Source organism: Apteryx mantelli, chromosome 29, assembly GCF_036417845.1.
Source record: "Apteryx mantelli isolate bAptMan1 chromosome 29, bAptMan1.hap1, whole genome shotgun sequence".
Lineage (NCBI taxonomy): Eukaryota > Metazoa > Chordata > Aves > Apterygiformes > Apterygidae > Apteryx > Apteryx mantelli.
The window spans coordinates 4,677,684-4,705,080 of record NC_090006.1 but is presented as its reverse complement, the minus strand read 5'-3'; the positions used below and the strand labels follow the sequence as shown (position 1 = coordinate 4,705,080).

Below are 27,397 nucleotides of genomic sequence, written 5' to 3'. Positions count from 1 at the left end.
ATTTGCACCCTTTTATGAAGAAGTGTTGCGTTATTGCTGTTCTGTCGAGGGGTAAGACTGAGCCTCTGACAGTGCTTTGACACTGAGGAGTTGCACTGATGATAAAGCTGGGACTGGTGCTGAGCGGCTCCTGGGTTGCTGGAGATCAGGTAGCTAAAGGTGTCCTGTAAACAAGCGGTGTGCTACCTTTCCCAGTTTGCACTTTGCTGTCCTTTCATAAGCACATTGGCTTTTCCAGGCTCCTTTCTGCATGTCTAGTTTGGGTCTAGATGTTCAGCTCAGGTGAAGCCACGCTTGAATAGAAAATGCATGAAGAGCTGCTCATCCTGTTCTCTCTGCGTAGCATGTGCATGCCTTTGTAGTGTGGTGGAGACGCTGTTAGAAGCACGGAGTCTAAACCCACAGCATTCATTCAGGAAAGCTCTGGGTGACTTCAACAGAAGCTTTTCCTCTGGGGAGCCAAAAACCAACGTCAGATCAATATATGCTGCCTTCTGAGGCTTTGAAGAACTTCCCCCAGGTTGCTACCAAGTGGATAGAGTTCAGAGAATGTGCTAGTTTATCTTGCTGCCTGAAGATTTTCACTTTATGAAAAATATGCGGCTCTCTACCTTGTTTTCAATATAAACTGTCATTCCTTAAATGCAGTTGAATGGTTAAGCATTAGCCTTTCTGCAGATGAGGAGGACTTGGGAGCTATACAGAGTTTTGGAACAAAACACACTGATATAAAAGTCAAAGTAGCTTTGTAATTGCATGCAAAGCAAATAAAGGCTTAGGCAAGGCTTAAATATAAGGGAAATTGTCATTATTGAAAAGAAGAAATATGTAGGATGATCGCTGTAATGGCTGTTTATTTAATGTTTGTCTTCCATAATGCCTTAATTGGTTTGTTTTGTCTAATGGTAGCCATTTTATAGCTTATAAGCACTACTTGGGAAAATAAGAGCTGCTAAATGGCTAAAAATGGAGATAAAGGCCAAGGTGCATGCTCTCAGGCCTTGGGCGCACCAGAGTAAAAGTGTGAATGCCATCTGAGTCAAGATGCAGTGGTGGGATCTCTAAAAAGCAAGTTGTGTCATAGTATAGCAACTTGTCTGGACAAAGCTCAAGAAGGTCTTGAGTGTAGTTAGCCCTTAAAAGCATGAGCTCTGTACGGATCTCTCAGAGTACTTCCTAACTGGGAATCCACGGTTTGGAGGTCTTTCTTGCGTGAAAGATGCTTTATTCTTTTTAAATGCGATGTGCTAGGGAAAGGAAGTTTTCTGCCAGTGCTTAGACTGGCTGTTGCGGAATTAGCGCTGATCTTGTCAGATCATGTGGCACTTCATCCAAAAATGAATCAGAAGTCAAATGCAGTGCTAAGTGGCACTTCCTCAAATATCGTGGGGTAATGCAAGCGATTCAGCTATAATATGCTTCATATATCTCCTGTCTGCTCTGAACAAAGCCAGTGGTGCCGTTGTCTCACGTATGAAACTTCTCCAAGTCGGGTCTCTTTATAGCCTGTAATATAAATGTTCTGTTGCTGTGCTAATTAACAGAAATGCCACCGCTGGTGACAAAACCTAAAATCTAATGCTAGCCTTGGTTAGTGCAACTGCTTAGAAAACTTTGATAAGGCGTCAGGGAAATAAGATTGGGTTGTCTTTTCATTTCTTCTGAGAACAATACCAGCTGCTTCAGAGTGGTGCTGGCGCTCCTGAAGGAGGAGGTGGGAAGGAGATGAGGCAAGGTACGTGTGCGTGTCTGGAGCGCTGTTGTTATGTGAGCCCTCCGTGTGTAATGTGGTTTTTCTGCCTTCCTGCTCTCTGGATATCAGCCTGTGAAAGGTTAATTCCATTCCCCATGTTAAAGGCTGCGCCTGCTGCTCAGAGGCCCCGTCCTGTAGCAATTAGAACAAATGAGCTTGGATTAGCTAGGTGTTGTGCCGAAATAGTATTTTTCATTTAATAAAAGAAGGCTGAGTCGAGAGGAATTTCTCTTCTGGCTGTAATTTTTTGGTGTTTAGATGGTTTTTATGGGTAGGAGAGGAAGGCAGTCTGCTGCTTAGGAATCGAGTCTGCAGGAAGTAGGGCAGGGTGCTCGCTTAAAATAGTAATGAACACTGGGCTGTTGGTGATGAATGGAGCTATTTGGGTAAATCCTGGGGTCCTGTTCAGGGCAGAGCCGAGCGCTAATCTAAAGATGTTACTTGGAGCCCTGTATTTGTGCAGGGTTCTCTGTGGCCTGTGTGGTTTTCCAGGTGTTCCCCGCTCGATCCCGTGCGCTTCTCTGAAGATGGCGTTGGGATGCCAGGTATATTTACTAGCTCTACAGTGTGTTAATGTCTTGGATGGTAATGGAATTAGACATCATTAAGCAGCAGGAGCAAGGAAATGGACTACGTAAAGGCATCAGCATTATCCTATAATGCAAGACTTGGCTCCGAACGGCCAGGCTGGTGCAGCTGTACAGAACAGCCTATGCGAGTGACACTTGAGACCTGCGTCAGGTGTGCTGTGAAAACCCTTCAGGGCAAGGAGCGGCTCAGCTTGGTACCACCGCGGTGGTGGGGGAGAGGGGACAGCTCGGCACTGAGAGCAGTCTCTGCTTGGGGACTTCTCGGGTGGGTGGCGTGGACTGGAGGGGAGGTTTGGGGTGGAGGGTGGTAGGCGCTCCTGAATGCGGAGGGTGCTCAAAAGAAGTAGGAAAATAAAATCTTGTTCTGCAGTTCTTAAAAATTTCTCTGGCAGGGAGGAGGATTGTTACACTATCTGAGCTGCGCTCTGACTTCAAACCTCCAGCCTCCGAAGCAAAATCTCACTGGTTTCTCTAACTGCAGCGTCTCCAGCTATGAAGCCATAATAGGATCTCGCTGTGTTTCCATTAGTAGCAGAGGTGGATGTGAGTGTATTGAGTAATGTGACCTCCTCCAGCTGGGAGCCTGGGTATGCTGCTTATATAGGGCTTGTTGGTTTTATCTATCTGGAAATCTAAATCAATCTCTTGACTTCTGAGTGCTTCTCCCCCTTCAGTAAATACATTTGCAGTAGTGACGGCTTTAAGATGTAAATTTAAAGCACTTTCCCTACCCCAAGCCAAACATGGTGAGAGAGCACAGTGATCGCCTCTCATGTAAGACAAGTGGTTCAGGGTGAATTTCCTATAATCTTGAATATTCCCTTCTCCCAGCAGCAGCGGGGAGAAATGATGTCAGCAGTGCTCCCGGAGTAACTCCACTAAGAGTGCTCAGTTCCCTAGCCTCCTTTAGAAAACGTTCCCTTTTATAAGTTGATAAGAGATAGTGAGCATGGGAAAATGATTTTTCAAACAATATTATCCCAAAGTTGATGTAACACAAGGGTTTCCTGGAGGAAGACCCTAGCTGAAGTGCAGAGAGGGCTATTTTCCAGTGCAGCAATAGCTGGGGGCTCAAGTCGTTGACCTCTATCCCTGTTGCACAGAGGCCCACAGCAAAGATTGAATTTGTTTTTTTGAGACTTTTTTTATTAGCATAGGGCAGATTTTCACTTTAAAATGACTTGATTATGCATACACTGGCCTGAGTCAGGTATAACCTCTGTGCAAGCGTTGCTGGGACTTGAAGAAGCCCATTTACCAGGCTACTTACTTACCCTTTTGTTTGCAAGAAAACTCCTGCTGATCTACAGTGTGGCCGCTGGAAAGATTTTAATTAGCTCGTAGCACCCTTCAGACGGGCTGCATCTCTGTATGGTGGTTACAAGGCGATGTGCGGGTAGAAATGTCAAACATTGGAGCATGCACATCGCAAGGCATTTTAGAAATGCTTTAAGCAGCACTGTTTTGATCCACTGTGACGGTAGCTCAGGTTGAAGCCCTAAGGCATGAGGTGGGAAGAAAAGAGAAACCGAGACCCCTGTTGTGATTTTACTGCGTGTGAACTGGTCTTTGTTTTCCTGCAGTGGTGATTGCAAGTACTTGAATTCTTTATTATTGATGATGTGACCACCTCTTGCTGGATGCAGTGAAGCAGTTGCTCCATCAAAGGCCTGCTGGCTGGGCTCTGCACCTTCCCTCACCGTGGTTGGGCGTCAGAGTGCATGTTTCTGGATGCCACTTTGTTTAGGTTACCCTATGGAGCAGGCCATTTTATGCCTACAACCTTGTCCTGAGTGAGATCTTGAAAGTACGCAGTGTGCAAAATCATGTCCACTTAAAGTAGTTTTAAAACTGGAGCCAGCCCCCCCCCCCCCCTTCTGCACACTGTTGGTAGGGTCAGATTTACGTTTACCAGCAGGTGGGGAATTAGTCTTTGACACAAAGACCCTACTGTTCTTATATTAATGCTCTATTAGTGGCCTAGCTGTCAGCTTGCTAACCTTGTGAAAGCAGGTGGTGAATTTCCCTGCCTGCTGATGTCTAGGAATCCCCTCTCGTCTCCTTTGGTGAGCTCACTTTTTTAAGTAGCTGCAGCTGTTTGCTGTAGACCTCAGGCTTTTTCCTGTTATTTTTTTTATTCAAGCTTAGCAGTGACCCTCTTGAGTCAGCTGAGGAGAACATCCCATCGATGGAACAGATGAAGGGAAGACGACAGGTCTGCTGTGGTCAGTGTGCTGTTGAGTGATCATTTCATAGGAATACACATATTTTTGACTGCTAGAAAGTCTATAGACATTGAGTGTCTCAGAAGAGATTTTTATTCAGGCTAGTCTTCAGGGCTTAGGCGCTCTCCTTTGCAGTAGCTGGTGGATTGGCATTCAGCGGTGTAAGGAGCCTGTCACCCGCATCGTATTTGACTCTGGACAGGTTGTCTCAATGACAATCCCAGGCAAATCCACATCAGCACCGGTCATTAAGAGATGGACCTATGCACAGCAGTGCAGACACTGTAAACTTAACGGGACCCTTGCAGGCAAGTACAATTTTAATGTCAATATTGTTCCTGGGAAGGCTGGGGAAATAGGTTCAGTGCCTGCCAAAAGCATTTTTGAGCCACCCTCCTTAAACTGCAGTCCGAGTGCTTTGGCGAGAATAAGACTAACTTTGCTGGGCTTCCTGGAAGACGTGCAGTCTGAATCTGGGTCTCAGCTGCAGCTGAAGATCCGCTTTGTTCATGGGGAAATCCCAGCGGCAGGGGAAGAATCCATGCGTGAAGAGTTAATTTACATAGCGAAAGGTTTGTGGATGGCTCTCCTAGTTAAGAGCCGTGTGGCTGATGCGCAGTGACAGCCTTAAGTCGCCTCTGTTCTAATTAAATACTCCTGGTTTTAATCTCACCTAGCTCTTTGAGGAGGTGCATAGTGCATGAAGAGTGAGAGAGCGCAGTGCCACATCCCTGCGTGTACGGCCAGCTCCACCTAGCAGTCCAGCCGCCTCTGAGAGTGGCCGTCTGCAGCTGTCCCCAGGCTTGCCTATCTTGGGAAATCTTGGCTTGCAGAGCCATATCAGTAAAACCTCCTTGAGTAGCCTCGGTTTACTTTGGCAAAAACGCCTTTTTTTCTTCTAGTCTGATAGCACTATTTTGCTGTCTGTGCTAGATGTTTTGCCAGCAGAAAAATAGTTTAAGGATAATCACGCTCTATCCTGATTAAAGTTTTTAAAGAGTTCATGAGCACAGTTCAGTGTAGTAGCTATAAGGTTTAGAAGCTGTATGGCTTCCAAAATGCACCTGTGGACTCAATTTAGGTATCTTTTATTATTTTCTAGCCTCTTGGCTTTACTCTTGGTAGTTCTGCAGGGCCAAAGGAGCTTTAAGCATGGTCTGGATTGTGCTCTTTTGGCACACATTGTATTTGTATTCACGTTTTGATACACAGGACTGTCACTTGCTTTTTTTGGAATTAAATGCACCTGGCTTCTGAATAGACTGTGTGTGCCAGATTCTAGCAACTGAGAGGAAATGTGGCCTCAGAATTTGGGTGTTACTCCTTGAATTACTGAAAGGTAGCTGATAAGGTAAAGAGACTTGCTGATGGGAATGGCTCAATTGATTGGTCTTTCTCAGTTTCGTTTGACTCTAGTATCATGGTGACTGTTACTGTGTCTCTTCCCCCTTCAAAGAAATCGTTCAACTTGGAAGAATTTTAAGTACAGTACAGATTTATTTATTTTTTTAGGATTTGTTGTGAGGACATATTCTAGTTGTCCTACACAAAAGGATCTGGTTCCAGGTGAGGAGCAGAGCGAGCTTTCTGAACCAGTTGCATATGAAGAGGCTGGCCTCAGTTGCAGCAGCACAGCTCTGACTAGTTTTGAATTGAACTGGGGAGCTGTGAACTCTTGTGTTTAATGCTCCTGTGTATTTGAAGTAGTTGCTGTTTAGTAGGAAATCAGACGTTAATGAGGATAGAGGGGGTGACATTTTCGATGGGTAGTTGACACTGAACGCAGGAGCTGTGGGAAGGGCTGTGGCCCTCCAGGCTGCTGGAGTCCCCAGAGCAAAGACTCTAGGTATAAAGTTGCTTCAAGGGTGAGATGCACAACTCCTTTTTCACCCCATTTATGAATGCTTAGAGCCTCTGAAATCCACAGTCTCTTATTCATAATGAAAAAGAATAATTGCTGCCCTCAGAAGAGTAGAAAGAACATGCAAAAGTTTGGAGGAGGGCAGACAGGAACTGTAATAATAATTGTTTCTGGCTCTTGCAGAATTTATGCAAGGAAGGTGTTTGCTTTACTTGGTGACTCTTCTGAGATATGAATATTATTTATGCTAGCACAATTCAGTGTTATGGGGATAAGTTACTTATTTTCTCAGGTGGTAGGAGGCTGGAGGAGCAATATATTTGCTCTACTTCATGATTTTGTTTCCACTTTGCTTCTGTAGTTGGAGAGCGGTAATACTCTGACATAGCAGTATCAGGACTCCTGTGCCAGCACTGCTTCAGACTGAAAAATGACACAGATTGTTTGTCAGGGCTTGGTCCAGGCTTTGAAAAATTGGTATCAAGAACACATCTGTTTTTGCAGACGACTCTCATGTAAACTTACCCTGAGGCACTCTAGAGGAGAGAAAATTTCATGCAAATGAGCATAGGGATTCTTAAAGCAAAGAGAACTTGGGGGTTTTATGACCAGAAATTTGTACGGATCATAATTTCAAGAAACAAAGATTATTCCATGGAAAAATTGGTAGATGCTAACAAATATTAGGACCAACAGGAAGTTTGAATTTGACAAATTTACTTTAGCTGCTGAGGTTCAACCCATCCTTGCTTTTAGTGTTAAGTGCAAGAACCTCCACGTCCTTTCCTGTTGCTTTGCTTGGCTTTCCAAATATCCCAGCAGGCCATTATGTGGCATTAATGCTTGAAATCCTGATCGTAGTAAAAAGTTGATTGCTAGGACTTTTCCCCTTGAGGCTATGCTTTGAAGTGTGCTTTTTTTGCTCTCATCTCTTTAAATCTGCGTGGTGGAGTGTGTCAGAACTTGCACTCTAGTTGGGTTTCGTCGGTGTTTGGATAGATGACCTTGGCGAGGCAGGGAAGGGCTGCCTGATTCGGAATAGCCTCAAAACACTGGTATGTTGTTACGGCCTCTGAGCTGCTGGAGCAGTTACTGGCTGAAACGGGTTCCTGGGAAATTTTAACAGTGGCCTGAGGGGCCGCCCCGTTGCAGGAGGAGCGGTTGCACTCTGCCTGCCTGCGAGGCTCTTCATCTGAAATTGGAAGCGGTAGTCGTTACATATGCTTACTTCCCAGCTCGCACATGTTCTTCATTGTAGCCATTTCCAAAGTATTCTGAGGTCAAAAAAAAAAAAAAAAAAAGTGCTATAGGAGCTAGATCAATGGGTTCTGCATATTTGGGTGAGGGAGGCATGCCATGTGGTCTTGGACCATAGGAAGATGTTGTTGTGGGACCCTGTAATAGAGAAATACCAGAGCAGATTGAGTAGCACATTGCTGTAGCTGTGATAAAGATGTCATCCATCACTTGCCTTCCAAGTATTTGTTCCCTGTTAATTACTGTTAAAGCTTTGCACATTGCTGAAACTTAAGCCTTCTGTGAACACAAAATGGCATTGCTGTTACCTTTCATCACTGAACCAGGTGGACTTCTCCAGATTATTGCTTCTTAGTCAGTTGGCTCAGTTTGAGCCCTAATAATCTTTGCTCAGCTCTGAATAAAAGAATGTAGGTTACATGTGAATGGGAATAGAGAAGATGTCTGATAAAAATAACATTAGACTATTTGGAAATTGAAAAAAACCCACTGACCTCCTGCTCATGCTATCCATAGTTCAACATAGGAGGTAGCTTTCAAAGGTGATGCAGATGCCTCCCATGCAGTCTTTTTACCGTGGATGTTTTACCTTTGGCAGCTGCATCTGACTTTCTCAACACTTAGATCTCCACTGTGGCGGGGGGACATCTGTCATCCTGAATTGTCAGATTTTTAGCTGAATGTCAGTCAAATATTTTAGATGCCTTCTAGCACAAGTGGAGAGGGTTCAGTAATTGGAAGCTATTAGTACCTTATGTTGGGTTTCTGAGCACAGAAATGATGGCTTTGACTTTGCTTAGTTTTGCCTGGGCTGTACTGGCTGTTTCAGAATGCCTGAAATGTACTTTTTCTCCCCAAAGTACATCTGTAACCATCTGTTCAACTAACTGCCTGTAATATCATGCATTTGACTAGGAGCAAGCAGGGAAGGAGGCTATTGCATTAAATGCCCTTTAGATACATGCCCATATGGGTGTCAGGAATTGCACTGTAATCTCTCGAGTTTGTTTCTGAGCATTTTTAATCCTGGGTGCTTTTTGTGGAGTTCAAGCCCTACTCGCCCCTGTGTGAGAGGACACCTCCTTTTCTTTAGAAGCCCCAGCTGGTCAGGGAACCAATTAAGTCTTGCTGTAGTTGTCACTTTAAGCAAATACTACTTGCTCCTTTTTCAGTAATGAATCCTGCTTATTGCTTTGTACAGTCATCCAAGTGAGTCTTAAATATATAAACAATAATATGAGAATCACTTTGTTTTCTCTTCCATGGTATTGGCCTGTTCTTTCTGGAGGTGTGGATCAGTCGGCCCTGTTTTGTCCCTAGAAATGCTATCCTCGTTTAACCTCCACTGCTGCCACATTCTCCCGTGCGGGGATGACAGGATCTTTGTTTTGTTTTAACCCCTCTATTATGAAAATCAATGATAGATTTCATGGCTTGACCCTATCTTGTGCTTGTGTTCTTTTGCTAGCGTTTTGGGGTGCAATGCATGTCCTGTTAGTAGAAAAGGAATTGTAGTGTTTTCTCAGCAATCTATAGGCTGTGTTTTAATGCTTTGTGAAATCATAAGCCCCAGACCTAAAGATCTCATTATATAAGTTAGACTGGGTGCAACGTATGATGTTATAAGCAAAGGAAGATGGCGTGAAGATCACAGCAATGGATGTTCACAAGAAGCTTAGTGTTGTGAATGTTTTATCCTTCATTTTTGTTAACTGTTGTTGGTGGGCAGTGCGAGGAAGGAGCTGGCTACAAGGATGAGTTTAGCACTCTGTCTCTTCGTGGTGCTTTGGCAGCCTATCAGCAACCAAGAAGTTTTCTGCGAGATGAGGACATATTTCCCCATTCTCCAGATGGGAGCAGGAAGCGGGCTGGACACTTCGCTCTCCCCTTGCCCCAAGGTGTGAGGTTTTAGCCCCTGAGCCAGGCGTCAATCTGATGGCTTAAGCTTTTGCTCTAAGCGCTGTGCCTCCACTTTCTGCAAGCAAAGGCTAGCTCCAGTGAGGACTCTCTTCCTCTACACCTTACAAGATTGGTCCCTTCAATAGCGTTGAGCATTAACGAGGATAATATTCAGATCTTAAAAAAAAAAAAAAAAAAAGGATGTTAGTGTGTCAGATAACTGCTTGCACTGAGTTGATTAAAGCCTTTATACAAGTTATACTGGCTAACAGGATTACTTGCTTTGACAACACTAATTACTTAAGTACTTGTCCTCCTCACTTGCTGCATGTAGGAAACATAATCATTGGTGGTTTTCAGTTTTGCTAATGCTTCGGCTCAAGTGCATACTTTCTGATGACTTGCTGGTGCGTGGAGGACTTTTTCGTGCAGCCCCCACAAACTTTTGAAGAGCTTGATGATTCTCTCCGTGTATCACAGCACGAATATTTGCTATTCCAGTGCTGTACGACTGGCTTGGGGAATCGAGAGCTCTTTTTTAGGGTGGGATAGCAGGAAGCATATCAAGTAGAAAATGGGCAATATGGAGTAATCCTTGTCTACTAGGAGGTCTTTGCTGTGTGCGTATGTCCCCAGAACGATCCCGGTCTCTCTTGCTTCTCTGGAGCAGATTTTTCTCCCCAGATCTCACAGCCGCGGTCCATGCTCACTGGAGTTTGGCTTGCAGACTGGCAGAGCAGAGACGGAGCCGATTCCTTATCGTGCCCAGCTCCTTGTGGGAGTTGAGTTGTATGAAGCCAGCAGTGAAAACTTACATAAAAGTTCTTGGCTGCTCGCATCAGCATATCCTCATATTTTATCTTGCATAACTCTGCTCACTAGGGCTACCAAGAAAAGGCAAAGCAGACCATGCCAGAAGCTTTCCATGGATCTTTTCTGAATTGCGTGATGGGCATTGCTGCTCTTGTGATTACATACTGTTTTCATTAAACTTTCTATCGAAACTTCTGTGGGCTTTTTTCTTAGCTATCACTGTTAACTCAAGTTGGCTCTGGAATTAGTGGCCATTTTTGAAGGCCTGGAAGTGCAAAGATGTGGAATATTGTGCCAAAAAGTTCCTACTTCTTTTGAATCTTCTTTTCTCTTCCTTACAAATCGTTTGACCTTCAAATGCTCTCACTTCCTTTAGAGGCAGATGCTAGGGCAACTGCCTAGTTTGTAGAAGTACTTGCAAGTTGTTTACCAGTCACTCGCTGCAGTACGTCCCGAAGCCTCGGTTTCCCGCAGTTGAGTCCTGTGCACGCGTTTGCACGGAAATCTTTTTGGCTTCCATTGTTCCATCTGAACCTATTTATATGTCGGACCTGCAGCTTCTTCCCTCTGCCTGTGTCTGCAGTGCAAATGATGCTGTCATCACGCAAATCCAGAGAACGTGGGGAAAAAAGTGCTAAATTCTGCAAAATGTAGAATTTTTCGTCAGTAACCAAAGAGGTCACCTTTTTTTCTTAGGCAATAGAGATGAGCAATGTATGCAGTAAATACTGTGTCAAGCTTGTGTTGGTACGTGCAGGGGTCTTGCTTAAACCTCTTTAATTGGAGGCTCCTTGGGGAAAGCACTGCATGTGTCCTGAACCATTCAAGGCATGTTGGGCACTTAGCAAGTGCACAACCGGTAGAGCAAAACTTTCAAAGCGGTAGATGAAAGAGGGCCACCTTATTGCGGGCGCTGGGTCCCCTTTCATTATATCTGCTCTTGTTCTCCTCCGTCCTACATTTCACGTTATTTGAAAATTGATGTTCAGCTGCAAAGAATCTCTTGTGCTGTCTTTCTGCTTTTCTCTCTGCCCCCTGGGTTTCCAAACTAAATAGCTACTCTATTTGCATTTAAAAGAGCTCGTTGCATTACTGTTAGCTACTGTATTATCTGACCAGCACTGTTGCTATGCCTGTTAAATTCGACATGGTTTGGCACGCGGGAAGTCTTTAGCGGAGGACTGGTAAGAACATCAACTTCATTTGCATATCAGTGATATTTTTCTCCTCTAGCTGAATTACAGTTAAGTGCAAATCTGTCTTTCACCACACGGCACGATCGTATCGCAGAAGCGGGAGCTGTGGAAGAGGTGGTGCATTACCTAGTGAGTGGGTACGGTCGCACGTGCGGCGTGCTGGGGGTGCTGCGTCCTCAGCAGCAGGTTGGCAGGAGAATGATTAAAACAGCCGTGAAGCCCCCGGTTTGCCTTTGCGATTCGGGGATAGCCCGGGGGTCCCCCAGCGAGGGTTAGGGGGTCTGGCCCGCCGTCCCTGCGCCCATAAGTCCTCTCCCGGCCGGATAAGAGGCTTGTCTTGTCGCTGTGCGTGCGGCAATGGCGTGCGTTGCCCCAGGGAGGCCTGAGGAGCAACAGCTACCCTAAAATCTCTTCCTCTTCCATCCACCCTGCCCAACTGCTCCCTCAGTAGCGCTTTGTCCTAATCTGCCTGGTTCTGCTGTGACGGGGATGTTGAAAGGGCTGAACTAGATGACTGAGGAGATACTGGTTATTTCAGTTGTTTTGAGAAGGAAATGGACTCCAGGACCTCGGATGATCTCTGTGCTGCATCTTGGTGATAAGATGCAAACTGCTGAGCGGTGCGATGGAGCTGCCGTTAGCTGGAACAGTGCACTTTCACATCTGCTTGATGGGATTTTATTTCCAGTTTTTCTTTGTTTCCCAAACATCCAGGCCTCCTTCCTGCAATTTATTTGGAATTAAGACACTGCATAGCCTTTCATTATTATGCAAGGGTCACATGTTCGTCTTTTTTTTTTGTTTCTTTTTTTTTTTAATGAACCTGGCCTAGGAGAAGGTAGATGAGTAAGTCAAATGGTTCTCACTCGTAACTATTATTTCTGTGTTACATATGCTTCCTTTCTGCTAGAGGTCACCTCGCAGATGAGAGTTGCCTAGCATGAAAATAATAATGGTTTTTGTTGTTGTTTTGTAGCTAGATTTAAAAATTAGGTAATGTGTTACAACTAGATGAGTGCCGTAGAAATACTTGCCTCATACATGGGATTTCATCAAGATTAACCAATTATTAAGCTTGGGGTTAAGCTTTTTGAAGTCACACTTAAAATGGCCTGTACTGAGAGTTGCGAGGTTGTGGTGTGGTAAAGGCAGCTTCTGCTTTATCAGTATGTGCAATTTCTTGATAAGCTAGAATGTAAATGTTGGTCCTCCTACCCTAAATTGCTAGTTTCTGGGAACCAGTATGTTTTTCTCCTTGCTTTTGCTGGTATTTGCATGCAGTCCTGTTATAATGCAGCATTATGATGGCAAGTAAACTCACTGAATTCAGAGATAGCTTTGTTGCCTGCATTTTCTGTGGATGCATATGGCATTTAATCTGCATACGACAGCTTCTTAAACATGCTGAGGGGTGTAGCTTCGGTTGCTCTGACAGCATAGCTTTTCTTCTTTTGGTATATGAGAGCATAATTTTAGTGAAAGTGTGTTTCTGAATGTATGCTCATCTTTAAGCTTGGAACGAACGTCTCCTGCTAAAAAGACTGTAATTCTTTCCCCCGAAAGAGACATGTTGCTAACTTCTTCACTTCCATTTCCAGCTGTCCCGTTTCCTCCCACGCAGCGGCTCACTCTGAAGGAGGTGTTTGAGGACGGGAAGCCTAGGCTTGACGTCTTGAAGAGCCACTTGGTAAAGGAAGGGCGCCTGGAAGAGGATGCGGCGTTGAAGATAATCAATGATGGGGCTGCCATTCTTAGGCATGAGAAGACAATGATCGAAGTGGAGGCTCCGATCACAGGTCAGAGAGCTTTCTGCAGCTGCAGTCGTAAATGAGACCCATCTAGGAAACACAAGCTGCTCAGAGGAGCAGATTTTCTGCTGTGTTCCTTCCACCAGTGTTCAGGCAGTAAGGTTTTTAAATTGCCTTAATTCTCAGAAGAGAGGATTTTGCTAGTGTAGATTGAGTACATCTTTACAGAAGCTGGACATAAAGCAGGGTGGCTTAGGTCAGAGTGAAGCCCTGCTATGCTCCCTGTTGCTGTCATGACCTTTCTTTTCTTAGCATGTAATTCTGACCCTCTTTTGTGCTGTTCTTCCTCCCCTAGTGTGCGGTGACATTCATGGGCAGTTTTTTGACCTGATGAAGTTATTTGAAGTTGGAGGATCACCCAATAACACCCGCTACCTCTTCCTGGGAGACTATGTGGACAGAGGCTACTTCAGTATAGAGGTGACAAATAAACTTGAGCCTGTTGATGTTAGTACTAGCAGTGTTGAAATAAACTAGCAAATACAGGTCTCTTATGCTGAATTTTATCCTTTAGTATCCTTTTGCATATGATGAAAATCACATTGTAGGTAACTTACCTGCAGTATAATTATGGTGAAAAAGTGTTGCTCAAATGTGACATTACTCATGGTGGAGAATTGTGTCCTCATACAGTGACAGAGCTAAACAGCAGCAGTGGGGTTAATGTCTAAACTCTGGCTTCTGAATTCTAGCTTTAATATCACTTGTAGCTGTCAGTCAGTGGAATAAGAGGGAGAGTTGATTGTATATTGCAGGCAACAGGATCCTACAAGGCAGTGGGAAGCAAATGTTTAAAAACTTGCAGGATTTAGCTTAGCAGTGAAAAGAAAGCACTACACTACTGAGTCATTGCTTCCCTACTGTCCCCCTGAAAGCATCACCTTGCGTTGCTGTGGATGGGGTCAGGAGAAAGGAGCACTTATATCATCTGGGATGTTGTGTATCTCGCTGTGACCCACAAGCTTAGTGCCGAGGGCTTTAACTGTGTATCTAGCCATGCTGCGCCCGTGTGACAGTCTGCCTTGTCACAATAATGCTGTCACGTTACAGACATCGGTGGAACATCCGGCATCGTGTTAGGATTTTTGCAGCTCTGTGGGTTGCCACTGAGTGAGTACTGGCTAGCGCTGTGAGTTGTTGGCCTTAAAGGGCAGAGTAATCGATGGGTACCCATGGCTGCTTCTGACTCATTGAAGACTTGCAAGCGACAAAGCAGGCAGCCTGGGAGAGCTATTAGCAAATGCTGCAGACCCCAAGGGATTGCAGTCTTTTCGTTTCACAGAGACAGAGTTGAGTAGAAAAGGAATGCTTGTTCCAGGTGGAGGCAATGTGACAGGTGACATTTGAGAAACTGGGGGCATAAAAGATGGCAAAACCAGTGATGGTGGGACCTGGAAGTAACAGAATAAGTGTTATAAAATCATTTTGGCTTCTCATAGGAAAGGCATGTGCCACAGTCGAGGAATAGCTGCGCTGTCGGGTCTGCAAACAAATTTTTCTGTACCAAAGTCAGTTAAATTTTTGGGGAGGAACTCTCAAGTCAAATGAAGGCAGTTAATGCAAATGTTGCTTTGAAGGATTCTGCAGAGAATTTAGGAGGGTACCACATATAGCTTGTGCTTTAACAGGTTTCTGACTTATTTCCACCCTTATGCTTCGTGTGTTCCTAAATATTGACTGTAAGCCAAGGTGTGACAATGAGCCGTTTCCGGGATAGTGGACACACAGATGCTCAAAGGCGATGTTGTGTGTGGCTGCTGGATTTCTGGTGGTGCTGGCAGGGAAACCCTGTAACCTCCCTGGGGAGGAAGGGGAAGAACAGGCATACGATTGTTTAAATCGTTTGGTTTGTGCAAAATGAGTTTGCTGTTTAAGTGTTATTTACCTAGAAAAGATTATATTATTGCGTAGCAACTCTTTCTGGGATTGGAAGGTTTTTTTGAGGGAGGAATTAACTGAAAAACTTCCAAGTGAGATTATTATACCCTGGGTCTACACGTGAATTTTACAGATCCTGGGCGATAACGTGCTTTTCCCATCCTGTGCTCTTACCCTGTGGTTGTTCTAACTTGGGGATTTTACTGCTAGATCTGCAGAAGTGAGCGTCTACGTTTGGGATCAGTGCTGTGACCTCTACATATTGTGATAGTATTGAAAAATTCCAGAATGATGGATGAGTCCGTCTTGGAGAACAGAGTTGATGGGAAGAGGAGTTTTATTTCTGTTTTTTGTTTTTTTTTCCTTCTCGGGAGGAAGGCCTGAAAGCTGTAGTAAGGCAGAGCAATTCTTCATCATCAGGTCTTGGCTGAGGCCTGACGCTCCAGCACAGGGGCCTGCGCAGAGCAGCCCAGCGTTTTTGGGCTTGAGAGCCCTGGGGCAGTTGGTCTTTGTAAGCTCTCAGCATGAAGCTTTTCGTGCTGTTCTTGACCCTCCTCTTTCCCCTTTCCCCTTCAGTCTGCAGTAGGGAGGAGAAAGCCACCAACCACTCTCTTACCCCACAGAGCTAGCATTGATCTTTCACGAATCAGGGTGGGCTTTGATTAGTACATGCGGGGGCTGATCCAAATGTCACTGATAAAGCAGAATCTAGAAGGCTTGATTCCCTTGTTCTTATTGATGTGTGCCTTTTCTTTCCACCTACTGCAAAGTGCAGCCTATGTGTTTTAAGAGATTCCCACTTGGGTGTGTAGCAGCCTCAGCAGCGCTGGTTTCTATAGTGAAATGGCAGCAGTTTAGCAGCTGACTCGGATGATAGCTATAAGCAAAGAGTTAAAAGCACCTAATGTGTGCCTGCATTTTTTTGGAAGACTTCTGTTTTATAAAATGCAAACATTCCTGGCAGCGGTAGCAACTGGCCTCCTAAATGCAGAGATCAATGATATTTGAATGTTTTAACTTTGCAGCTGTGATCGCTTTATCACAGAGGTTCGGGTGATTGAAAGGCCTCCAGGTTTGGCTGTGCTTTCACCGCAGGAAAGGTGAAGAACAGCAGCAGTGTCAGGCTTTCATGAGTCACAGCACAAACTTGTGCATCCATATGCTGGGTGGGGATATTATCGAGTGTCTGCCCAGAGCAGCTGATAATCATGACCTTTTAACTGAATGAAATAGGAGGTAATTGTATAATTGCATCTTGTTTCCTGATTGCCTACATCAGGATGCAAAACTGGGCGCCAAGGAAGTGTTAAGGCAAACTGGGTTGCTTGTTAGCAGCCCACATAACCCTTGTAAGTTTTCCCTATTGCTGTGAATATTTGGTTGTCAAGGTAAAAGCAGCAGTTTATAGTTCAGACAGAACCTTTACAAAGCCCCAAAGCCTCTGTTCATCGGCTCAGTTGGATATCTATAGCAAATTATTTCTGGGCTTCTGGCTTAGGGAAATTCTCATTTAAAAACATTCATTCCCAGTAAGTATAATGAGGCCATGAAGAGTGTTTTGAAAAAAAAGCAGGGGGAGGGAAGGGAAGCAACTGTGTGAAAGCTGAGACTGCTGATGCCTAATGGAAGAGGACTGTGCACAGGGTTTGCTTTCAGTCCATGTTGCAAAGCCTGCTGCAAGAGCGAGGCTAACCGGCGTGCAAGCGGCCCCGCTGGGAAAGGCCTGGACCACACGGACGGAGAGGCTGCGCTCCCTTCCCCTCCCCTGCACTCATCCCTCCGTGTTAGCGCCGCGGCGTGCAAGGGAAGCTGGCAACGTCGCTATGTCTCTTCTTGCACGTATTCAGGGGCCACGCGGAGGCGTGATGGGTCTCCCACAGACTCGGTGGGAACAGTTACTTTTACTCTTGCGTGCAGAGATAAGGGACTGTGCAGAGCCTTGCGGTTCTGTTCTGCAAGCTCTGACTCATTCTGCTGGACTGGTCTGTTTTATATATGAAAAATTAAAAAAAAAAATTGTTCCATGATCTGTGAAACTAATGAGGCCAGGTAGGGTATGGATTATTCCTTTGCTCCTCTGGTGTCGTAACCCCAGCCTCACTGGGCAAGAGAGCTGCTGCTTGCCTGGAGTTAGGCATTTGCTCTGTGGTCAGTTGGCTTCTTCACCTGTTCCTCAGGGAAGACATTTTCCTCTTTCTCTGATTTGGTTACTGGGTTTTTTTTTGTTGTTGTTGTGGGGTTTTTTTTTTTTTTTAAACCAGATTTCTAATTGCTTTTGAGGCAGTTGTCAAATTTATTTGGACTTAGTCCATGGACTCAAATGTTGTAGGAAAGGGACTGACAGGCGGCAAGGAAATCAGGCTAAACATCTCCATTTTGAGATGTTGATGAGACAGCATCCTGATGAAGGATTCTCTTGTCGGTCTGCAAGTGGAAAAGATGCTTCCTTCAAAGTGCTTGTGCCTTTCTTAAGCTTGTAGTTGCACCTCATGGCCCTTACACAGGAGAGGTCTGTCCCCCTGTCGCCAGCAATGGACTGTTCTGACTGGCGATGCCAGGAAATGCCATAATACAATGAATAGAATTGTTTTATTAATTATAAAGTGATACAATTATTATGACCGCAAATAGAATCTATGGAAAGAGATATTCATCAGTAAAGATGGAGCGATAACGGTATACACCTTTGCCAGACTAGTTTTTCAAATTCAGTTACAATGGGACGTATTATCATTGTATAATTAGGGAATTAAATGTACAGTAATTTTGCCAGACTAGAATGTACTGTTTTATCCAGAATAATTAAATATTAAAAAGATCCAGTCAATGTTGTAAACCTAAAATTAGCCCCAACTGCTTTGTTTGCCTTGTATGTGTGTGCAGAGCCGCACACGTTTTTGGTGTTACTGGAAGGGAGCAGCAGAGAAACGCGAAGGAGGAATATCGCCCAGAAGGAGCGCCGGGCTGTCGAGCGTGCGGTCTGTAGAGTGAGCCCCGGTCTCTCCCTGCTGCAGATCTGTCTCTGGGAGGCAGATGTGCATTTCCAGTGGAAAGAGGAAACCCATCAAATACTGTCTCTTAGGTTGGTGTTGAGCTGTGCAAAGTGAGTTGGCTTCGCTCTCCTTGCAGTTTCCATGTAGTGCCTTTAATATCATACTTTTCTGTAGCAGTATTCAACTGTTGTGTCCCTTTGCAGCCATCCACCACGTCCTACTGAAGGATAACTGCTAAGGCAGGTTTCTGGGCTGCGCCCTGGACCCGGCTGCAGGAATTCTCTCATGCTGTTTCTTCTGTGCCTACTTCAAAACGTGCTGGCAGGCTCAATGTTTTTAACCTTCTCATGAATGCCGGGTTTTATAAATCGTATGTGAGATTACATTGTGGCTGGTGGCAGGCAGGTTTGGCAGCATTCCCTCTTGCGTTTGCACTGGATTGCAGGTAGCAATTCCTCTTGCAGTTCACCCACCGCGACACGCTGACCTTCCCTCTTGTGAGAGCCTTTTGAGTGAAAGCTGTATCAAACAGGGGCACAGGCCTGACTGCTTGGCCTTGGGCTTCAAGCTGATAGGCAGAGTGAAAAGAGAAGTAGAGTATTTAAATCTAGTAATCCATAATTGTCTCAAGTTGCTACTAGGCTATTGTAAACATCCAGTAATCAATTCCTGGGCACAGCGCCTTGAAAATCTGGGAAAAGGATCTGTACAAAACACCAGGAAACATCTGATGCATGTGAATGTAGAAATCTGCTTTGTTTCTTGTTCCAGCCCCTCCAGAGCTAGCAAGGACTGTTGAACGTTCTTTAGTCGTCATTAACCCACTGGTACCTTTCTGTCGGTCAGCCCCCAAATTTTGTAGTTGCTTGTGAAATAGCTACAAACCATGTGGAGCTCCAGTCTTGCAAAAGAAGTTTGCTCTAGACTTGTGTGGTTTGGCTGTTGTGTTTCCAGGAAGAATTGTGGTGCTGAGTAACTCCCCTCACTTCCATTCCATTTTAAAATACTTTTAATGTATTTTTAAGTATCCCTTTTCCACATTGCTAGCCTTCTAAATATCATTAATGCTAAAACAGCTTTTAAACCCTAATATCTTCTTTATTGATGGTGTATCTTTACATTCTTGCTTTGCTTTGAAACAGTGAAACCAGGGTTGGTTGCTTTCTCCAGTCCTTAGCAAGTCCTTTGTTTCATTTATAGTGACTTTCATTTTCCAGTTCTCGTGATAGCCCAGAAATGTAATGCTTAGGATGCAAGCACAGCAGGCTAAAGCTTTAAATCACAGCATAATTATAAATGTTTTTGTTGGGAACATTCCTCCTGTTAATAGATATAATAAAACATTACTTTTGCTAGCCCTAACCAGAGCTTGAATTACCCAGCACTGTCCCTGACACTGTTTCTGTTCAATTTTAAAATTCTGTATTTGTAATCCATTTTTTTTTTGGGGGGGGGGGGTGCTTTACAACTCCTTGGGATTCATTGGATCCCTGCATGTAGCTAGAATGACTAATGTAAAGCTTAGCTTAGAGGTTCAGTGTTCAAATACCATGACATCTAAGGTATCTATACTGGAAACTAGCTTGAGGTTGGTTTATTTTGGTCCTGGAGGCCATTTCCATGCCACAGCAGCTGATTCCTGGAGTTGTGTGCACCAGATCAGTGGTGTTTTTTAAGCGTAAAACTATTGACACGCTCCATAATTTCCATTCTGAAAGAGTGTGCCGTTTCTGTGGCATGTCAGCCTAAAGGGTAAGCTCTTATTAGAAACTTTAATCCAGATCTTAAAGCTTGTTGTCATCATGGGTTGTCCTTCCAGCACTCAAAATCAACAAGGGAAATGTGGTAACTTTTCCCCCTACTAGATATCGGCTGATTTAACTGTCGGCTTGGCAACCCAGAGTGCGGAAAGGTAAGTGTGCTCGCTTTCCAGCACTCCCCTTCTTCCTTTAGCTTCTTTGGGAAACCATCGTAAAGTATTTCTGGGGCCCTGCTAAAATGATTGTTTCAATTTGACTTTGGTCTGTGCCTCATCAAAGATGATCTTTTTACAGGTGTTGCTGCTCAGATAGGGGATGTGGAAAGCCCTTTTCAAAGCCAGAAGGCTTTTCTAAGCTTTTTTTCTGGCTAGGGTTTTCCTGTTTTGAACTTGAACTTCACATGACTATAGCGTAAGCACAAAAACAGAAAGGGGAAAAAAACCCATCAGTGAAGAAGATCAAGTTTAATTTTTCTGATGTTTAATGCACTTGATAAAATGGTTAGCAAGATGGTTAAGTCTGTTATGCTTGATGGTCTCTGGTTCACATTGCAACGGGACATCTGGATTGCAGATCTTACTGCGCATCTGGTTTTGCTTTGCTGCTCTGAAAATGGGTGCTTTTTGCTATGGTTTTTGCTGGAAGGAAAAGCTGCCCCCACCCAGCCCAGAGTCGGTTTCAGTTGAATGCAATCTCATTTGTCACTTCTCCAACTCAGGCCTAATATAGAGAAATGCGCAGTGTGGCTTTCCCCCACTGGTGGAGTTGGCCAAGATAAAATCTACTGCCGATTATGGAGCTGGGTTTCTATCAGGGTTCCACTTTGAAATCAGCTTGTTGGGTGTCTTCCCAGAAACACTTAGTGAAGTCTATGGATGATTAGTACCCTATAAAAGGTTTTTATTACATGCCATCTTCTCCTTCCCTCTCTTGCAGTGTGTGCTGTATTTATGGAGTTTAAAGATAAATCATCCCAAAACATTGTTCCTCCTTCGAGGGAACCATGAGTGCAGGCACCTCACAGAATACTTCACCTTTAAGCAGGAATGTGAGTATATCCAGATCTCAGCAGTGTAAAGATTTAAATATGTTAACTTTGTTGTAGCCAGGTGAGCTCTTAATTTTTGTGCCTGCCATGGGTGATATTGGCTAGCTCTCAAAAATGAAGCTGTACCAACCTGTTGTCTTTTTCCCTGCATACACAGCTTTTCTCCTAGCAAGTTGTTTCAGCTCCTGCTAAAAAACAGCAGTATAAGTCCTGTGAAGTACTGAGTGCATGTTGATGTGGCCTTCTGGTAACAAAGAACGAACGTGGATGGCAGAAATGCAAGCACATCTCCTTGTCTTGCTGACAAGCCAGTTGCAGGCACCCCCCAATCCCCCCCCCTCTGACTTTCAGGCCCAGCAACATATAATTACTGCCAAATGACTTTCAGCTCCAGATTGTGCAGCTGGGATCAGTGATTACAATTGGTAGCAAATAAAGGATTTGTTCCTCGGTGTTTGCACTAGGGAGAATCATTACCTTTAAGATCGTTTTAGATTAGTTAAAGATAGTTTCACGCAGCATTTACATATTTTTAAACTAATGCTGATGTAAGGTTGGGGAATGACCCCTCTGCCCTGAGAATGACAGACATTCTTCCAAGCGATAAAAAAGGTATACACCAGCAATGTGCTGTTCTCTACTAGGGAATAGTTGCTCAAGGACCTGACCTCAAGGAATAGTTATTGGCAAGGCACAAGTCCAGTCTTTAGCCCTTCAGCTCTGGATGCTGCAGGACGGGGTAAGGCTGATAAGTATTGAGATAATGACATCTGTTTACTCAGAAATGGGTTGAAAAACATCAGCCAGCTCTCTGCTGGATACTGTAGTCATCAGATGGTGGTAGATGAGCTCCTGTTGAGCTGGGCTCGATTTGAACCAGAGGTAGTAGATTTTCCTCTTTGGAAAACAGAAGATACTGCCTTTCCCCTTCCTGTGTAGTAGCATGTAGCTGAAGAAACCTTTTAGTATCTCTGAAATAAAGGTGGAGGAAAGGTGAACTTCCCATTCACGTGCTTTTTCTTGTCAACGGAGACATGTTTTGTAGTAGTCACAGGGCTTTCTTGACGATCTGGCTATGATAACATATTGCTGCCCTGTGAAGGGGTTGCAGATGCAAGAAGACCTCAGGATGCGCTTGAGGTGTGGTGGTCTCGGATCCCGCTGTCTGTTTTAACAGCGAATGCGGAGGGACATTCTGAGCGTACTTGGAGGCTTGTTGCAACAGCTAAGCCGCTTTTGGGAGGGCCATGTTGTCTCTGTTCAATTTTTTGGAACATCTTCACCTCTGTTAAGATGAGGCATCCAGCTGAGTTTGTGATCGTTTGTAGCCCTGAAAGATCCTGTGTAAAGATTCTTTTAACTGTAGGCATCTTGGTCAAATTCTAGCAGACTCAAAGCACTCGTGTCCAGCTGAAAAGGCAATTCCTATCTTAAATGGTTGTGTAATATTGCTGTGCTAAATTAAACAGCTGCTGCATTTCCCAATGTATAATCTGCATAGCAGCTGAGGTTGGTAAGATTCTTTGAGTCCAGAGGTGTGGTATGAATGTAGGAAAGCAATGTGATGTTTTTTATTAGTATCCCAAGTTTTCTATTACGGTGGCAAGCACTTAGCCTCTATTCTATGTTGACCTCAGTACAGGTATACTAGAAAATAGCTTGAGGTGAGATTGCTATTTTTGACAGTGTCCAGATTACTGTGAAACCTTTTTTTCTAATGTCCAAGGAGCATTTTTAAGGCAGTATTTTCACTAATGCATAGGTGCAAAGTTCAACTTAGTAGGTCATAGGAGTAGAGTTTTCTTGTAACCTTAGGTGTTAGGCTCCTGGAACTTACTTGTTGGGGCTTTGGCTGATGAAAGCTTTGCTTAATGGTTCTTGTACCATGGGCGTTGGGATGCATGAATGACTCCTTCCCACCGCCCTCTAAAAAGAAATTAAAAAAAAAAAGAGAGAAGTTCTTCTTTCAGAGTGAGCAGTCTTTGTTGTGTAAATGAATTCAGTTCTACCCTCTCTTCCCCCCCGCCCCCCACCTTTTCAGGTCGAATCAAGTATTCAGAGCGAGTATATGATGCATGTATGGATACATTTGACTGTCTTCCTCTTGCTGCCCTCCTAAACCAGCAATTTCTGTGTGTTCATGGAGGACTGTCTCCAGAAATCACATGTCTAGATGACATTAGGAAAGTAAGTAATCTCTGTGGTCCTTTCACACTTCAGGGTATGTGGGCAGTTGGTACCGGGATTCAGTTCCTTTGTGTATCCACTTTGTCAGCCCTGGTTTGCAGATGCAGTAAAGCGCTGGCTTTTCCTGCGGTAATTAAGAGGGGGAGCATAGTTTACAATTAGTAGTGTAAACTAGTTAATGGCAACTGCCTAATAGCATTCCCCAGCTCTGAGTATGCCAAGTTGAGTAAATGCTTGGAGGAGAGGCACTTTTCCTGATTAATGCATGGAGTTTCAGGTTGCGGCTCATGTGTTCTGCATGCCCACGCTGTGAGTCTCTTCTGAAGATTTGGAGAGTGAAATGGAAAGAGAAGGAGAGAAGACTCCACTGTCATGATAGTGAGACTAGGAGGATTAATCCTCCTTGGGAAAAATAACCACAGCTCTAATCTCCCATTTAAAATAGCCTGTCTCCAAAATGTGGGATTACTAAGCCACTGCGGCTTTCACCAGCCTTGTCCTGATTTTGTGTACATTTTTCAGTTAGACAGGTTTAAGGAGCCTCCAGCCTTTGGTCCAATGTGTGACCTACTCTGGTCTGATCCATCAGAGGATTATGGTAATGAGAAGACGCTGGAGCATTTCACCCACAACACTGTTCGAGGCTGCTCCTATTTCTACAGGTGAGTGGTGTTCTAGGGAGCTCCGATGGACCAGAGCTTTTTGTCTTGTCTTATGCTAAAGTGTATGGGGAGCTGAAGTGTTGCTCAGGTCACTCTGTGGGACTTTACAGCGTACCTGGCTGTGCAGTAGTCTTCGGTTGGCTCAAATGCACAAAATCTTGTTTGTTTTCTTCTCCTATAATATTGAGCTCTCTTTGGACATGTTGCTTTATGAAATTGTGATATCGGACAGCAGCAAGACTTCTGGTAGCTGGCAGAGTGCCTTTTGAGAGGTTTTCAGGCATTGGACAATACCAGGAGCTCTAGGAAATAATCCTTTCTGGTCCAAAAGAGAAGCATTTGTGCTGACAGACCACTTGTAGCCTGACTGATAGGGAGGATTTGACACCAGGGGTCTGGTTAACAGAATGCTTTGCCATTAATTTTTGAATGATGTGATGCATACTGGCCTTGTTTAGGGATGCTGGATGCAAACTGAATGGATGCAGCAAGTGGCTTGTTTCTGAAACCAAGACCATGGTGCTAGCTGTTCTCCTTTGCTGCATGCTAATGAATGTTTGATTTTGTTTTCCAGTTATCCTGCAGTTTGTGAATTTTTGCAGAACAATAGTTTGTTATCTGTAATCCGAGCTCATGAAGCCCAGGATGCTGGGTAAGTGCTGCAGTCTGATAGCTGAGCAGGCTCCTCCTGCATTTGTGCTATCCTTAGCAAGACTAGTGTGTTAACACTTGACCTGCTTTTCAGGTACCGAATGTACAGGAAGAGCCAGACAACAGGCTTTCCGTCATTAATCACAATCTTTTCTGCACCAAATTATCTAGATGTCTATAACAACAAGGGTAAGGCTGGCAAGGCCAGGTCTCTACTGTTGTTTGAGAGTCAGTACTGTCTTCACGCTCTTAGGAAATCCCTCTCTGTCTTCCCTTGCCTTGCCCACTCTGTCCTCTCCTCTAGTTGCATTCTTATGCATGAAATGGAAAAGAGCTTTATATGCTAAACTGATGGCAGCTGGGGAGCTGGAAGTGACTGGGTGCTCTGACTCAAAGACTTAATGTATTACTGTTGCAATTAGCTGTCAAGTTATAAAGCCTAAAATAATGCTTTCATTTCCAGCCGCATGACAACTGAGCACTATTGATGAATGCTGCCATAAAAGAGAAGCTGCTTTTTTTTTTTTTTTTTTTTTTTTAGCAAGCTTTTATAACTTCACCCTGTCCCTTCACTCTGCCATTAATGCCAAATGTGTACTGTGGGGTACTTTCCTCAAATGTTTTCTTTCCTTCACTTTGGGTCTTGGCTCTGTGTTCCTTGCTTCTGATTGGCACAAATTTTAACAGCTTTATTAAATTGACCTTCATTGTTATGATGAGCTTTTGTGAAACAATGTAATGGATAAACAGAAAAATTTTGCTTAAGCCTTCTAATTTTGGAGAACTGGTAGCTTGATCTGCATGAGTACAAACTTGTCGCTATTGATTAATGAAATTGCGTTAGTGCAGGTATGACTCCCTGAAGTTGACAGTGCCTACGGGCATGTGTTGTCTTTCCTTGTTCTCTCCTAGCTGCTGTACTGAAATATGAAAACAATGTCATGAACATCAGGCAGTTCAACTGTTCCCCTCATCCGTACTGGCTTCCAAACTTCATGGATGTCTTCACATGGTCTTTGCCTTTTGTAGGGGAAAAGGGTAAGAGGTGTTTGGATTTTTGAGTTGCCCAGTGACTGGTCATAGTACACAGTTTTTAAAAACCTGTCCCACAGGCTATTAAATGTTTGCAAACCTAAAATCTGGTGTTGGGAGACAGTGTTATAACTCATTAATATCTAATAGCCCTGGAAAGCAGTTCAGGTTCAAGGAGATCTGCTATATATTGCTGCATAAAGTTCTTATGAAAACAGCTGTTGATACCTGTTTTAGAAGCATTTATCTTACCAGTAAAACTCCATTCTTGCTACCTTTGCATCGCTCATGGAGCAATCTTGGGTAGTGTAGCCTCAGCTCAGAATTTGGTGACATTTCCCTTGCTCCTGGTGTACAACAGAAAAATTGAAATCTGATGCTGGCTTGTAGTCCATCAAAAAGAAAGCATTTGCTTCAATTTAGAGGCAGACTTCAGTTTGAAGAAAGTGAGGCTGCTTAAAATACGATCAAGACTTTGTCTCAATTTTCAACAAAAGCGTTTTTACATCTCATGGTGTGTTTTAAGTTCCACCCCATGTTGGATGTTTTGAAGATGGCTTTAAAGTCTAAAGGGCTTAGACACTGTGGAACCCAAGGTTGAATTCTCTGCAGGTTTGACATTCTTGGAGCCAGATGGCATGTTGTGCAGGTTTGGGGTGAGGAGGGTAGGACCTTCAGTGAGGCCAGGCTGTTCTGCAAGAATATTGGCATCCCACCCCACCCCGTCTGTTTCATCTGCGATGTGCTTGGACTGCATCCACCTCCTTGGCAGAAGGTGTAAAGTATGTAGTCTCCTCTGGGTACTGCTGTGAGGTACCAGCAGTGCACAGCTATAAAGTATCTTTGGGTTTCCACTTCCAGAGTATGAATGACCTTGAAATCATTTGCCTGTCCAGCACGTCTTCCAAATACCTCTGTTTGCCAAGTGTGCGCACCAGGCCTTTCTAATCTTCCTGTCTGTACTTCTTGCAGTCACAGAAATGCTCGTTAACATCCTCAACATATGCTCCGATGATGAGTTGATTTCAGATGGTGATGAGACATTGGAAGGTAACGAACGCTATTACAATTGAGCTGGTAACAGTGGGGGTGAAGGTGGGGAAAGGTGTATGATAGTAATTCAAGAGTGAGCAGCCATCTGATTTATAGCTGGATGGCCAACCAGGTCTCCAGTTTGGCTAACCCTCGTGTAGTTATGGGTAGAATATGGGTTTTTTTCCCTTTGCTATGCAGTCACAGTGAAATTTAGTTATATTCACTGCAACAGCCACTTCTTGCCAGCTGCTCTGGAGAATGGTTTCCTGCTACTTAGAGACTGCTCCCAAGTTGTTTTTTTTTCCCTGCTCAAAATTATTTGCACCAAATTATTTACCCAGTCTTCTCTTCTGTTGCTCCGCAGTGTTGAGCCTAAGCTGAGCACTGAACTCCTGCGTTAGGTGGCTTCTCATATTGTCCTGAAAAATAGAATGCTTTTTTTTGGCCTTGCTTTTAAGCTAAGCATAAGGAGGCAAAGCAGTTATGATGTTGATCTGCAGCTCTGATATCAGAGGGGAATTGCTAGTGATTGATTGACTCTGTGCCTGAATTTTCACCAGGTCACCACCTCGCTTTTCAAGTGAGCATGCTTTCAAAGTGAGGTGGGGACCTAGTGGAAATTCAGCGCAGAAGTGGGGCTTGCAGCTAAAAGTGGGAATGTGAGCATGAGTGCACAGGCACAGGGGGCATCATGGGCATACTGGGGGAGCTGCTGATATAAATCCTTATAGAATGGAGTAAAATATGTC

General features: G+C 44.2%; 1 protein-coding gene across 4 annotated transcripts in view; it reads left to right on the top strand.

Moving 5' to 3' along the window:
• PPP3CC (protein phosphatase 3 catalytic subunit gamma) overlaps window positions 1-27,397 on the top strand; it is a 42,167-nt gene that overhangs the window by 3,948 nt on the left and 10,822 nt on the right. For all 4 annotated transcript variants that reach the window (XM_067312532.1, XM_067312530.1, XM_067312531.1 and 1 more), the window contains exons 2-10: window positions 13,193-13,390; window positions 13,698-13,822; window positions 20,970-21,081; window positions 23,123-23,268; window positions 23,791-23,930; window positions 24,505-24,582; window positions 24,676-24,770; window positions 25,494-25,619; window positions 26,586-26,663. In XM_067312532.1, coding sequence (XP_067168633.1) covers window positions 13,193-13,390; window positions 13,698-13,822; window positions 20,970-21,081; window positions 23,123-23,268; window positions 23,791-23,930; window positions 24,505-24,582; window positions 24,676-24,770; window positions 25,494-25,619; window positions 26,586-26,663 — 1,098 coding nt within the window. The remainder of the gene's footprint in view (window positions 1-13,192; window positions 13,391-13,697; window positions 13,823-20,969; window positions 21,082-23,122; window positions 23,269-23,790; window positions 23,931-24,504; window positions 24,583-24,675; window positions 24,771-25,493; window positions 25,620-26,585; window positions 26,664-27,397) is intronic.